Source organism: Phragmites australis, chromosome 7, assembly GCF_958298935.1.
Source record: "Phragmites australis chromosome 7, lpPhrAust1.1, whole genome shotgun sequence".
NCBI classification, from domain to species: domain Eukaryota; kingdom Viridiplantae; phylum Streptophyta; class Magnoliopsida; order Poales; family Poaceae; genus Phragmites; species Phragmites australis.
The window spans coordinates 5,609,157-5,623,129 of record NC_084927.1 but is presented as its reverse complement, the minus strand read 5'-3'; the positions used below and the strand labels follow the sequence as shown (position 1 = coordinate 5,623,129).

General features: G+C 42.2%; 1 protein-coding gene across 1 annotated transcript; it reads left to right on the top strand.

The window, feature by feature from the left end:
* The first annotated feature begins 267 nt into the window (after positions 1-267).
* Positions 268-12,710, top strand: LOC133923917 (WD40 repeat-containing protein HOS15-like). The gene is made up of 14 exons (XM_062369229.1): positions 268-427; positions 1,833-1,978; positions 2,052-2,382; positions 3,805-3,887; positions 3,988-4,034; positions 8,771-8,921; positions 9,132-9,195; positions 9,502-9,660; positions 9,771-9,892; positions 10,670-10,744; positions 11,374-11,427; positions 11,501-11,574; positions 11,976-12,050; positions 12,133-12,710. The coding sequence occupies exons 1-14, from the start codon at positions 367-369 to the stop codon at positions 12,350-12,352; spliced, it is 1,662 nt and encodes a 553-aa protein (XP_062225213.1). The 5' UTR covers positions 268-366; the 3' UTR covers positions 12,353-12,710.
* The last annotated feature ends 1,263 nt before the right edge of the window (positions 12,711-13,973 follow it).

Genomic DNA, 13,973 nt, shown 5'->3' with positions numbered 1-13,973 from the left:
TTAAACTAGAGGAGTAATAAAAATTGTAATACATTTTTCTCGACAGTTTAAAGCATAGGCGCGCGGCAGCACAACGCAACCACCGCAAACTGACCCGAACGCGGGCGTCAATCCCAATTTCCCTGACTGTTCGATCCTCGTAGCGGCGCTGATCTAGCCGTCGTCCTAGGCACTGGCTTCTGCAGCGTCCGATCTTTAGCTCCAGGCAATCCTGACCGTGCGTCCGTGCCCAACGATGTCCTAGACGCTTCCACCGTTCCAGCCCCTCCTAACATAACATCCACATCAGCGCCCTCGACGCCGCCGGCGTCTCGTCTCATTTCTCGCCTCCTCGTCCTTTCACGCCGGCGCCCGGGCCATCCGACCATGGGGGCGATCACCTCGGCGGAGCTCAACTTCATCGTCTTTCGCTACCTCCAGGAGTCCGGTGCGCCCCTCCATCCCCCAACGTTTGGTTCTTCAGGGCGAGAGAAATTTGCACATTTCGCGCAGGTTAGGGTTTCGGGGCTTTGACGCTGCGGAGTGTCTACTCCCGCTAGTTAGTTCGTAGTGGATTCGCGCGTTGCTTTGGGTAATGAGGATCTGGTAACATGGAATGTTGTTGGGACCAGACGCGTTTTAGGGCAACTTGTAGATTGAGGCAAGGTTCGAGATTATGCAGACTGGGATTGGAAAGATTGTTTCTTGTTAGTTTTTGTGAGAAATTGTAGCGGTAACTTAGGGGCATAACCGCCTTGGGTGCTAGATCTTCCACCTTTGCGGTAAGTGCCTAATAGTATTGGGAAAATAGTATTTGGTGCATCAACAAGAATGTTATGTGAGGCTCTTTTAGCAGTGTTACCGGGACACGGGTGCGGGAGTTGGAGTCCGACTTGGGTGCAGGTCTCCGACTTGGCAAACTCAAAAATATTGGATTTGGTGATTCTTCTAATATATATATATATATATGTATATATATATATTTTATGTTTTAAACCTAAATATATATATAAAAGATATGTATAACATAGAGATCTATCTCTTCTTTAATACACTAGATGAGGAAATAAAATCGTAGTTCTGATTTACAATCAGATCCACTAGATTCGTCAAGGCTAAAAAGGAAAAAGAAAATAGGAAAAAAATAAAGGTTGAAATGGGCTGTCATTTGCTGACCCAACTAGCCCACGTCAGCCCAACTCCCCTTCCTTTTCTTTGGCCCGCTCTCCTCGTCTCTCTCTCCCGACCTCACCTCTCTCTCTCTCTCTCTCTCGTGCTCACATCAGGGCTTCAGGAGGTGACGGTCTTAGGGTTTGCGGCGGCAGCTACCTACCGGAGCAGGGAGGGGAAGGCGGCGGCAAAAATGGGTAGCGGCGGCAGCGGCAGTGGCTTGGATCTGGGCGGCAGCAGTGCGGGTGGCCGGTGAAAGGGGATGGGCGATGTGCGTTGGGCCGCCAGTGATTGGCACCTCGGCGTGGCTTCTCCGATGTTGTAGGTCTACTGCCCCGTCCCCCCCCCCCCCCGGTCGTCTCCTCCTCTCCCCAGACTTGGACACGGCCAAGCCACATCGGATGTGTGTGGCACCGTGTCCGACGCGAGTTGACACTACGATACGCATCGACACGGCAAAATTTTTTTGGACACGCGAATCTCTGTAACACTGTCTTTTAGTTAATTTTTTACCCCATCCTTGCCATTCTCAACTTTATGCACCTCTTTATTGTTTGTGGTCTTGTGGATATTATCTTACCACATGTTACCGCCTTTTGCAAACTCTTAACATCCCTTCTTTTAACTATCTTTCACAGTGCGATTTTTACCTCAAGGGTTTCTCTTCTAACCAACATTTTCAGGTTTTGTACATGCTGCATTTACTTTGGGGTATGAAGCAGGGATCCATAAGGGTGGCATTGATGGAAGTTTAGTTCCACCTGGTGCTCTTATCACTATCGTGCAGAAAGGCCTCCAGTACATAGAACTGGAAGCAAATACAGATGAGGTAAGCCTGTTTATCTTTAAGTATTTATTACTGCTGCTGACGCATGCTACACCATTCACCATTCTTATTCCAGAATGATGAAGAGGTTGAGAGGGATTTTGCCCTGCTTGAACCTTTGGAAATCATCACAAAAGATGTTGAAGAGTTGCAACAGATTGTGAAGGAGAGAAAAAGGGAGAGGTTTCAAAGTGACTTTGAGAAGGACAAGGGAAAGGAGAAAGAATGTATGGAGGAGCATGAACGACCACCTGGAGGTGAACAGGAGAGGGATCGCCATGACAAAGAAAAAGAGCAAGAGAGGGAGAAAGATAGAGCTGAAAGAGACAAGGAGCAAGAGAAAGAAAAGCAGCATACAGAGAGTGTTGATAAGGTTAAGCATGAGGAAGATACTCTTGTTGCTGGAGGTAATTATTTATTAGCTGCTTGGTGCATTCCCCTTCCGGTACCATTTTCCATCATGCAGTTTTAATATAAAACTTGAATGACTATAGATTCTTGGATCTTTTTTTGACTTGATGTTTCTAAATCTGTTAAACTACTGTGTGCGTTACATCATCATCATGTTTCCACTTGATTCAGAGCACACATAATGTAATATTTGTGCATGTCCTTATATAGTTATATGTCTATTGGTTTCCTGTGCATTTTGTTTCAGATATTGCAGTCCATATGCAAATTAGTATGTAGATTTAGCAAACAATTTGCCTTTTACCACTTTGTGTGATGCTTGCATATGTATTTTATTTAGTCTTCTGTTGCAGTAATCTGAATGGGAGATGGAGTAATGGTTTAGTTAATAGACATCTATCTTTTATGTAATCTAGCAAAACATCCAGTTCTTCAATTGGATATCATATATGAGTATTCGTTAGTAGCCTTCTTTGCATATTAAACGAGTTCCTATTAGTAGCATCTCCAAATCACTATGTTCTCTGCACCACTCTTCTTTCATCCTTTCTGTATACCATGCATCAAAATCCCCAAATTTACATGTCTGTTATTCTTCTTTGTTGATCTCCCCTTCTATATTTGATGCCGTAAGTTGGGGACATATTGAGTCTGTAATAGAGTAAATTTCAAAGGATTACACTTGTGTGCTCAAAATTATCACAAAGCTACACCTTTCAAAGTCCTTATCATAAAACTACATACTTTGCTCGTATTACCAAACAATAGTGAGCCAACTTCGTGGTTTCAAATAGACATTCACCACTAAAAAAAAAGACATTCAGATTATATCGCCTTAACATTTATTGTATCACCCAATATATTGGCACAATAACTCAATATTACCCCTGGGGTAACTATTAGGTTAGCAAATAAAATTATCATGATGAATGTAGAAAAATTTCACAAAATGACAACTGTGTTCTAAGGTGCTTTACTACCTGTAATAACCAAAATTTCATAATCCTCTATCATCCTCTATATTATTCGATATCTGTTATGCAAAATCAGTGTTCCCCTAGCCGCTAGGCATTAGTTGGGCGGCAGATCAGCACCTAGCATGTAATCAGCAATTAGGTGGGCCTAGGCGGTGTTAGGCGTCTGTCTAGGCGGGCTTTGTCGGTCTAGGCATGCTGGGTGGACACCTGGGGTAACACTGCAAAACTTGGGCATATAATTGGTTGACACTGTGCTTTAATTTCAGTGGACTTGAGCATTATTAATTATAGAAGAGAAAGTTTATGTGATTCACGGGGTAACAGATTCTTATGGAATTAGTTATGTGGAGAACTAGGATCTTCTTTCATTGTAATTTTTGGATTTTGTGTATATCACTTTACCTTCACCATGCCTGCGTGTACTAAATCTTGATACCATAGGCCCCACACCAATGGACATAAGTACATCTTCTCATGAGATTTCTAGCACCGAAGTGACTGTATTGGAAGGACACAGTTCAGAGGTTAGGAGAGTCTTTTGGTGCACACCTGTTTTGCCCTGTCAAAGATTAGTGAAATATGTTATATTCTCTTAACTTTTCTTTTAAATTTGTCTATATTCAGGTTTTTGCTTGTGCATGGAGTCCAGCTGGTTCTCTTCTAGCTTCTGGGTAGGTCCTTATGATCTGTTATATTGCTTAGATATTTGTATTCCATGTTTGAACTTTTGTGCACCTGTAGGCTGTAGCCTTATGTCCTCATTGTCCACTAAACAGTAGCATGGTATCAGGTGCTAAGTCACTATATATGTGAATAGTCTTCAGGTCTTTGCTGCACACTTCAATGCTTGTTATTTGAGATATGCATAGTTATTACGGCGGTGAGGCGAGGCGAGGCGAGGCGCCTAACCACCTTCACACCTTTTAGGCGGCGAGTATGGCGTGTGAGGTGAGGCAACGCCATACTCACTTCACATGAATGTACAAGCACAATTTTTGAAACAAGAATGTTGAATAGCATACCTTGATGAATGATGATGACATTGTCCTTTGCTCTGCCAATCTGCAATTAAAAAAAAATGTTAGTATGTTACCAAACTGTTAGCATGCAGCAAGTAAGCATCATTTTTTCATAATTTTGCTCACAGCAGCAGTAGTAAATAAAATTTAATACGAATACATGACAAATGACACCACAAGTCCATAGCAATAACATAAATAGTTCAACACTTCAACATGACAGCAATAACATAAATAGTTCAACACTTCAACATGACAACATCATAGTTTTAAAACACAAACAGCAACAACCAACCCAACCCTCTCATCTCTCAATAGTCATCATCATCAAGGTTTAATTCATCCAAATTGTTGCCCATATTCTCTCCGTCACCATCTTGACTAGCGTCCTGTGGAGCTTCATCATAATCATCAACAACATCATCATCCTCATCTTCACCGCTCAAAACCAAGTCTGGCCCATTTTCTTCATCCACACTTGGTGCAGAAGTAGAAGTTGGATGACGAGAATCGCTAATGACATCACCACGAGCTCTTCTCGGAAGATTGCGACCTTGAAGCATTTGTGATGCACCAATAGCGTTATCAACATGTTCCCATGTAAGGTCACTAGACCCATGGTGACCTTGAACCGGCTCGGCCAATGGGTCCACCCATTCGTTGCCCCAATCAAATTCCTCTATTAAAGGATCATAGTTGCAGCCTTCCTCACACCGCTTTTGAAACCTACTTTTCATTTTCTGGTTATATTGGACATAGACCAAATCATTCAATCTTTTGTGCTTCAATCGATTCCTTTTCTTGGTATGGATCTACAAATAGCAAATGAAGCAAAGAAAGTCAAAGTAAATACATTGTACATAGCTAAAAGGTGAAGAGTTCAAAAAGAAAGATTCATCTTCACTTACAAACTCTAAGGTACTCCAATTGCACTCGCAACCGGAGGATGAACAACAAAGACTAGTCATACGCTTTGCAAATCTTTGTAGCTCTATGGCTCGGCCACCATATGTACGCCACCAATCAACTAAAATGACAATAAGAGATTAAAATTCAGAAATTTAAGTTGTGCTGAAACTAATAATGAATAATGAATACAACACTATAGCACTTACGTGGATTCATTATTGCTTGGTTTTTTATTGCTAGTTCATCTAAAAAGAAAATGCATTTCTTCACTAGTCCTCGTAGAGAAGGGCTAGTCTATCAATCTTACTTCGAAGATCGACATCAGTCACCATTTTTTCAAGCACATCATTGAAACACCTTCTTAGCTCACCAACATCTCTTTTTAGGATGGGAAAGAACTTTCGTGGATTCAATAAGAATGCAGCCCCATGCAATGTTTGCTCCATTTTCTCCATCCAACGTGTGTCAACAATTGTCATGATTTTCTTGAGCAATCTTGAGTTGTTTTGGGTAGGGAAAGTTGTTTTGATTTTCTCCTTCGCTTCATCCATAAGTGCTGCAAGCCGGCAACCTCTGGCATGGCGGGCTTCTCATCTCCATCAATTGCCCTCAACACAAGTAAAGGTTCAGAAGCTCTTAGGCAATCTTCAACTGAATTCCAGAATTCCTTAGAAAGCAGAATCTTAATCTCACTTTTGCCCTCCTATGTAGTTGCCAATTTGGACCTAGTCCAATCTTCACCAAGAAATAGATACCGTAAAGCATCTTTGTGCTTGTGCAAACTCTACAAAGTAAGGAAAGATGTGGCAAAACAAGTAGCTCCAGCTCTCATAAGATCCCTCCCATCTGTCTTTTCCCTCATTGCACTAAGAAGCCTGAAGCCTCCCATGCTTATAAATAAATGTGGTGATTTGTTTGGCTCATGCAATAGGCTTCTTAAATTCCTTTAGGTTCCCAATGTCTTCCAATATAAGGTCCAAGCAGTGTGCAACACAAGGGGTCCAAAACAGTGCCAGTATCCTCTTCATTAGAAGCTTGCCTGCTGCCTTGTAGTTGGCACCATTATCGGTGACAACTTGTACAACTTTCTCTTTGCCGATGTCCTCAATTCTCTTCTCAATCAAATCTGCTAACATCCTTGCATCATGTATTTCATTTGATGCATCAATAGACCCCAAGAAGAAGGTTCCCTCTGGACTGTTGACAAGTAAATTAATCATGTGGCGTCCCTTCTATCTGTCCAACCATCTGACATGAGTGTGCATCCATATTGCTTCCAAGCCTCTTCATGCTTCTCCTTCAATTTATCCATTTCTTTCACGCTCTCCTCCAGCAAGGGCACCCTCAACTCATGGTAACTAGGAGGCTTGTATCTAGGACCGCATGTCCAATGGACTCACACATGACCTCGAAACTCCTTGAGTTTGAGGCTTTAAATGGTATGCCACACTCATAGAAGAACTTCGCTACATGCATGTTCACGATGTCTTTCTTCCTTAGTCCTCAGCTTTGACTCAATGGAAACTTGAGAAGGAATGCCTTTGGTATGTCTTTCCTGAACAACATCTTCATGGCTTTTATGAAGCATAGTGGCAATAGACTTGGTTTGCTTCACTTTTGGTGCTGCAGCCATGAAATTAAGGGCATATTGCTTCCTTTTGGCTGCTGTCCCAGAACTTGGTACACCACTAGAGGCAGTGATAGAGCCAACACCAAGAGAGGCAACGGTAGAGCCAACACCGCTTGCTACCTCAACTACATCATCCCCTTCATCATCATCTAAGTTGAGTGATATGTTTCTTCTGTTGTTCAGATAATCTAGCATTTCTTTCATGATCTGTTGTAGTCTTGGCACATTTTTGCACATCTCCATATCCACCCGTGAGATGTTGCTTTAGTCTCTTGATTCCTCTTGATAATTTCCGGTCACAAAGTGAACATTGCACCCAATCTCTGTTACCAATCTCTGGCCAAAATGCATACTTCCATCCCTGGTCTTTAGACTTTGCCTTCCTTTTAGGATCCTTCTTTGGATCATACTGCTCAGCTGCTGCACTTGCTGCTCCAGCCACAGCACTTGCACTTGCTGCTCTGTCAGTCATCCTTCCTGTTCCTATAAATTAAATAGCTCAGTAGTCAGTACTCAAACAACTGAACAGATTACAGGACAAAGGCCAATTCTAATTGCCTAGCACTTGCTACTGCTTGCTTACAAAACATTTGAAATTAAGGAGCAACCTAAATAGCTAATAGCAAGCAGTAGCAGGCTAGCAGTACTACAGTACACATTACACAAGCACTAATAGCAAGTTAATACCAGTACCAAAGCAAGCACTAGGAGAGCAGTAGAGCACACAAGCAAAGCAGTAGCAGAGCACACAAGCACTAGCTGAGCAGTAGAGCACTAGCAAGTACCAGTAGGCATGGAGGAGCAGAGCACTAACAAGTACACGAACACAACTAATAGCAAGCACTAGCAGAGCAGTAGAGCACTAGCAAGTACCAGGAGGCATGGAGGAGCATAACACTAAAAAGTACACAAACATAGCTAATAGCAAGCACTAGCAGAGCAGTAGAGCACACAAGCAAAGTAGTACCAGGAGGCATGGAGGAGCAGAGCAAGTATACCTGCGGAGGAGTCCAGTCGACGGTGGAAGAGGAGCTGTGCCGGCGTCGCTACGGCTTGCGGAGGAGTCCATGCGCCGCTGCAGGGGAGCAGAGCACAGATTCGTTGGACTGAGGCACTGAGCAGAGGAGGGCACGGTAGGAGGTGACTGTGGCGGACTGGCAGACTGCAGAGGAGGGCAGGAGGCGTGTTGGACTGGAGCGTGGAGCAACAGAGGTGGGGACTTGGGAGGCAAGCAGGCGGTGACGGCAGCGTGCGTGTTGGACTGGAACAGCAGAGGCGGCGATGGCGGATCTGGTCTTGAGCGATGGCGGCGCGCCCTTCTGTTCTGGTCTTTAGGTCTGGTCCCACGTGCTCTGCCTCTCTTTTCTTTTCCCCCGCGCGCTCTCTCTTCTCCCACGCGTGCTCAATTTTTTTCCACGCGTGTTCCTTCGACCTCGCATCTCCTGCCTTGCACAATATACGACGTCGCGGAGCGATAAGGTGAAGCTTTGGCAACGCCATATTCGGCAAGGCGGATGCCACATCGCAATTAGGCAGGTCGAGGGCTGCGACGACCGCCTCGACGCCTAATCGTTGATTTGGCGACGCCTTAATAACTATGGAGATATGTCTTGAGGGCTGGAACATTACCTGTCAAGATCAAAATTAATGGACTTCTTTTTGCACTAATATCAAGCTTCACAAAACTTGATACACTCATTTCACTTCCCCTTCATACATTACAGTCATCCTATTTCATCCAGTTTTTATTTGTTGCAAATTATAATGTGCACAAGCCTAATTACCAATAATGTTTTCAATTTTTATGTATCCTCTTTTTTGACTTATATTACTATTTCGAACTTGCTAGGTCAGGAGACTCAACTGCTAGAATCTGGACAATTCCAGATGCTCCATGTGGTTCCATCATGCAATCATCTCCTCCAGGTGTTCATGTTTTGAAACATTTTAAGGGTCGGACTAATGAGAAGAGCAAGGATGTCACCACACTTGACTGGAATGTGAGTTTCTTCATGCTATAAAATGCTTTTTATATCCACATTTCCTTCCATTTCATGTTTTTAGGGCTAATTAATCTTGAGTACTGTGTCACACATGTTATTTATAGCCATCCGTACATTGTTTGTCATGCAAAATACTAATATTTCCATCTAGGTTCCTTTACTCTGACAATGTCATCTTCGTATTTGTTCTTCTGCCATCCCTTCCAGGGTGAAGGTACACTACTGGCTACAGGCTCTTATGATGGGCAGGCAAGAATATGGAGTAGGGATGGTGAGTCAATCACTATCTGTGTATGCATATTTTGTTGACTTTGGCTATTTCATCCTGATGTTAACCATGGCCTTCAAATTTGTCTTAATAATGAAGTGATTTATTGCAGTTTATATTGTGATAACTGTATTTGACTTGCATTACACAGAAATATTCAATGTATCTGTTAAATTTCCTCAAAAATGGGCCTGTCGATAAATTCCTTGTTATTCTTGTAACAGTTGTAGAAATTGCTTAGGCCATACAGTGTAAACTTTTTTTGTTCGCCCTGTTCTTTTGTTTCATTCTTATGAATGAATTTATCAGGAGAGTTGAAGCAGACATTGTTCAAACACAAGGGACCCATATTTTCCTTGAAATGGAATAAGAAAGGAGATTTTCTCTTAAGTGGAAGCGTTGATAAAACTGCGATTGTGTGGGATACAAAGACATGGGAGTGTAAGCAGCAATTTGAATTTCATTCAGGTATAGTTTGCCTGCGGAATGGTGTTAATTTTTACCTGATAGCTCTTTATGTACAACGCTAGATGTATTTCATTCCAGCTCAAAACTAACTTGTCCTTATTTTCATGTAGCTCCAACACTCGATGTTGATTGGAGAAACAATAACTCTTTTGCAACATGCTCAACGGACAACATGATTTATGTTTGCAAGATTGGGGAACCGCGCCCAGTTAAAACATTCAGTGGTCATCAGGTTGGTTTCTTCAGAGATTACATTATTTGAAATTCATGCGCGTTAGAAACTGCACAGAATTCATTCTGTATTGCATATTTTTTCCCCGGACCATTACAACCCAAAAGAGAAAAACATAACCGCACCACAGATTCCTTGATAAGTATCATTTAGTAAATTCCCACCAAAAGTTGGAAAATTTCTGAGTATGGTTTGTTTTAGCATAATACATTGTGCAGTCATCCTTTTTCTTTATTGTTTTTTCTTGCCAGAGCTTTTTTTATTGGTAGTGTTTAGAAATTTCGAAATGTGCTATTGATCGTCTCTTTGCACTGGGAAAAAATAGAAATGCCTGTTTATTGGGCATTCATCTTTTGCCATTCATAGCAATGCTGTTGAAAGGTGCTAGCAACTATGTATTTCTTGGTTGAGATCTTTAGAATGTTGACTTGGGATAGCCGAACATGAACATTGTTATTTCTTTGACTCAAAAGCATTTTGGAACTAGGAGTCAATCAATTCCTTCTATTCATTCGATTTAGTTTTGAGTTTTGACTATCTTCCATTATCCATACTTTGCTGGGCTGCATAGTTATATAGATATAACATGGTATATTTCGTGGATGTGACACAGATTGGTAATTTATTAAATAGCATGATGTGATTTGCACTCAAATGAAGGAGTCATGTGTTCTGCTTTATCATGCAAATACACTTAACAGTGTTTTTTTCCCTAACACTAATAATGGAAAAGTAGCGTCAGTGTAACATTCTCATTGGCATTACACATGTTTCTAGAGTGAAGTTAATGCTATCAAGTGGGACCCAACTGGTTCTTTGTTGGCTTCATGCTCTGATGATTGGACAGCAAAGGTATTTTCTAAAGATTAAGTCATCCATTCACTTTTATGGCAGGTATTTTCCATAGTTAATCGCACCATTGTGCACAGTTTTTTTTTCTTCTAATTATTCAGGTTTCTGTTGCAAAATGTTGCAATATATTGTTGTTTGAGTAATATTGAACTGTTTCATCTTACGTTGCTCTACTTTTAGATGTGCCATTGAGTAGGTATAAGTACATCTCTAGATGACTAGCTTACTGGTTGCTTTGACATAATGTAGTGTTATGATTTACGTAAAGTGTAAAGCTCACTTTGGATGGAAATTGAATGAGACCCACGTCTAGGATTTGTTTTATTAACTTGGTTTCTAAAATTTTTCTTTTTGATGTGTGGCTTGCATGTAAGTGAAATAATTTTGTAAAATTAGTTTTATTGAACTAGCAAAAACCAGTGATGTTTCTTCAATGCGAATGTTTCTTCAACTTCACTTCAGGAGTCAAACAAATTGTTTTGTAGATTCGACAGTTGTTGAAGCGGGGTGAAATGGACTTATTCCTTTAAACAACCCTATGGTTTCACAGCTGCTATTATTGTGGGTGTGCTTGTACTATCTACCATAATAAAGCCTTTTCCTTCTTTTTTGTTATCTTCTCTTTTCAGATATGGAGTATGAAGCAGGAAAAATGTGTATACGATTTTAAGGAGCATACCAAGGTTTGCCAAATCTGCCCTCATCTAGGATGGCTTGAGCCTATGTAACTATAATCTGCTCAAATGTATTTTGCAGGAAATATACACTATTAGATGGAGCCCAACAGGCCCAGGAACAAATAATCCCAATAAACAGTTGCTCTTGGCTAGGTAAATAATTTGGGAAAAAATATAAATTCCTAGATACTATCATGGAATAGAATGGTTAGTAGTAACAAATTTAGCTCATTTGAAATCATGGTGAGTGTTGGATATGCTGAGTCCAAGGATGGCATCAGTGTATTAGTAAGTCAACACTTAATTAAGCACATAGACCTAGCTCCAGCGAATTTAGCATTTTGATTATTGCTTTATGCCGATTTTGATTCCTCATGTACAGGGATTAGATTGTTGTTATATATGTAATAAGGATTATTTAGCAACCAGTAGTAGGTTTCATGCTTCTTGTAACTTTTCTGCATCACACTTCTTATGTTGTAGAACCTAATATACCATTCTCAGTTCTCAGCAGGTTTATCATCAATTGCTGACTTATTTTGTTTTATGTGCAGTGCATCTTTTGATTCTACTATCAAGCTTTGGGAAGTAGAGCAAGGGTGCCTTTTGTACAGCTTGGCTGGCCATAGGTATTGACACCAAGAGAAGAATTTTTTTCATACTTTCTTTTGATTGATCGTAGTGCTGAACTCAACTTACGCATGGTTGCAGGCAACCAGTGTATTCTGTTGCCTTTAGCCCTGATGGAGAATACATAGCAAGTGGGTCCCTGGATCAGTGCCTACACATATGGTCTGTGAAAGAAGGCAGGATCCTGAAGACCTACAGAGGGACTGGTGGCATTTTCGAAGTGTGCTGGAACAAAGAAGGCAGCAAGATCGCAGCCTGTTTCTCAAACAACACCGTCTGCGTCATGGATTTCAGGATGTAGTCTAACCAGTAGGTATATACCGGGCAGCAAGGCTAGATTATCTGTTCCCATGTGCATATGGGAAGAGCGGAATCGTTAGCTCACTCTAGATTGTAGGTGGCTTTAGCTTCCCGGTATGTGTACAGCTCTTGTTTCCCCAGGTGAACTGACCATAGAATAGTAATGTAGCAACCCAAAAGCCTCAACGGCATAATGTCTTTACAGTGTCTATGTGAAAATGTTGCATTTACCTCCAGTTAAGGGCTGAGTCCTGGCCCACAGGAATGGCCTTCTTGCAGCATCAATTGGCTTTAGGACCTGCTTTGACGCTTTAATCACCATGAGGAAGTAAATTGGTTGCTGAGGTTATGACTGCTTTTATTAGGGTCAGATATCCACTTGGTGCAATGTTTTTCCCGTTCAAGACAGCCTTCTTGCCGTCTGCCTTGTCAATTAGCGGCCGAGGGTCCGCCCTCTTGAGCCGTCGGATTGAGAGCAGCAATCCCAGGTACGTGATTAGGAAGTTTGTAGTCACGGCTGGTAGATCACTAAGGATTGTCTCCAAATTTGTACCGGGATATCTTATTGGGGCCACTGTAGATTTGCAGAAGTTAGTCCTTTAACCTGTAGCTTCACCTAACTGGTTCAATATGCGCGCCAACGCAGAGACATTCCTTTTTTGGGGAGACAAAAACAACCGCGGCACCGTGTTCATGGAAATTCGCATGTTGGAGGCATGGTTACCCAGGCGGCTCAGCTCACCTCTTTCAATGTCCAAGGCCAGGATACAATGCAAAGGGATAAGCCAAAACGAAAAATAACGGTGATAGAGGGTCCTCTTGTCTTAGTCCACAGTGACAGCAATACTTAATAGTGTAGTTAGGAACCTCATTTAAAACGATTCAAGATGAGGAGGTGGCTAGGATCATAGAAACCCATCCTCGCCCGCACGGCAGAAATCCCAGATGCTCTAGGAGAGTTAGGAGGTACTCCAATCTAACCAGGTCGAAAGCTTTGACGATATTGGAAACTTGCGTAACTGAACAAAGTGATGGTCCTTCAGAACCCCGAAGTGATCCGAAGGCTTGACGAACACACACAAAGTGGGGAACTATTCACTGATATTAATGTCGCCTATCTCATCAGTTACAATGACACTATTTATAGGTCATACTTAACCACTCCCTGTTACAGTTTACGAGATTACCACTCCAACTGCCACATTCTCGGCATATTCGAGGGTACTATGATACTTTCCTAAGTACATCTAGATTATTTATAATCTTGCCCTTCATCCTCTTCAGTCGCCACCTATGGTCCTCCTTTCGACCATGCCTTCACCCTTTGCTCTGTCATCGTGGACTTAGGTCACCCTTCACTTGGGCCTCTGAAGGTCTCCGCTCGGCCGTACCTTCGGCGTCCCTTCATGGGACTCCCTCGCGGCGTCGAGCAAAGCCCTTCAGTCGTGCCCCAAAGGCCCAATGAAGGCTTCGCTCGTTCTAGCTGTTGGAACCGTCCATGTGGCACGTAGATGTCCGAAGGGTTCCTTTGGCTTCCCGAAGTGTTCCTGCAACACGACATATCCACGGTAACTATAAGCCTTGTTAGTCTGCGGCATCTGCGGAGGTTTTGACCCGACAGC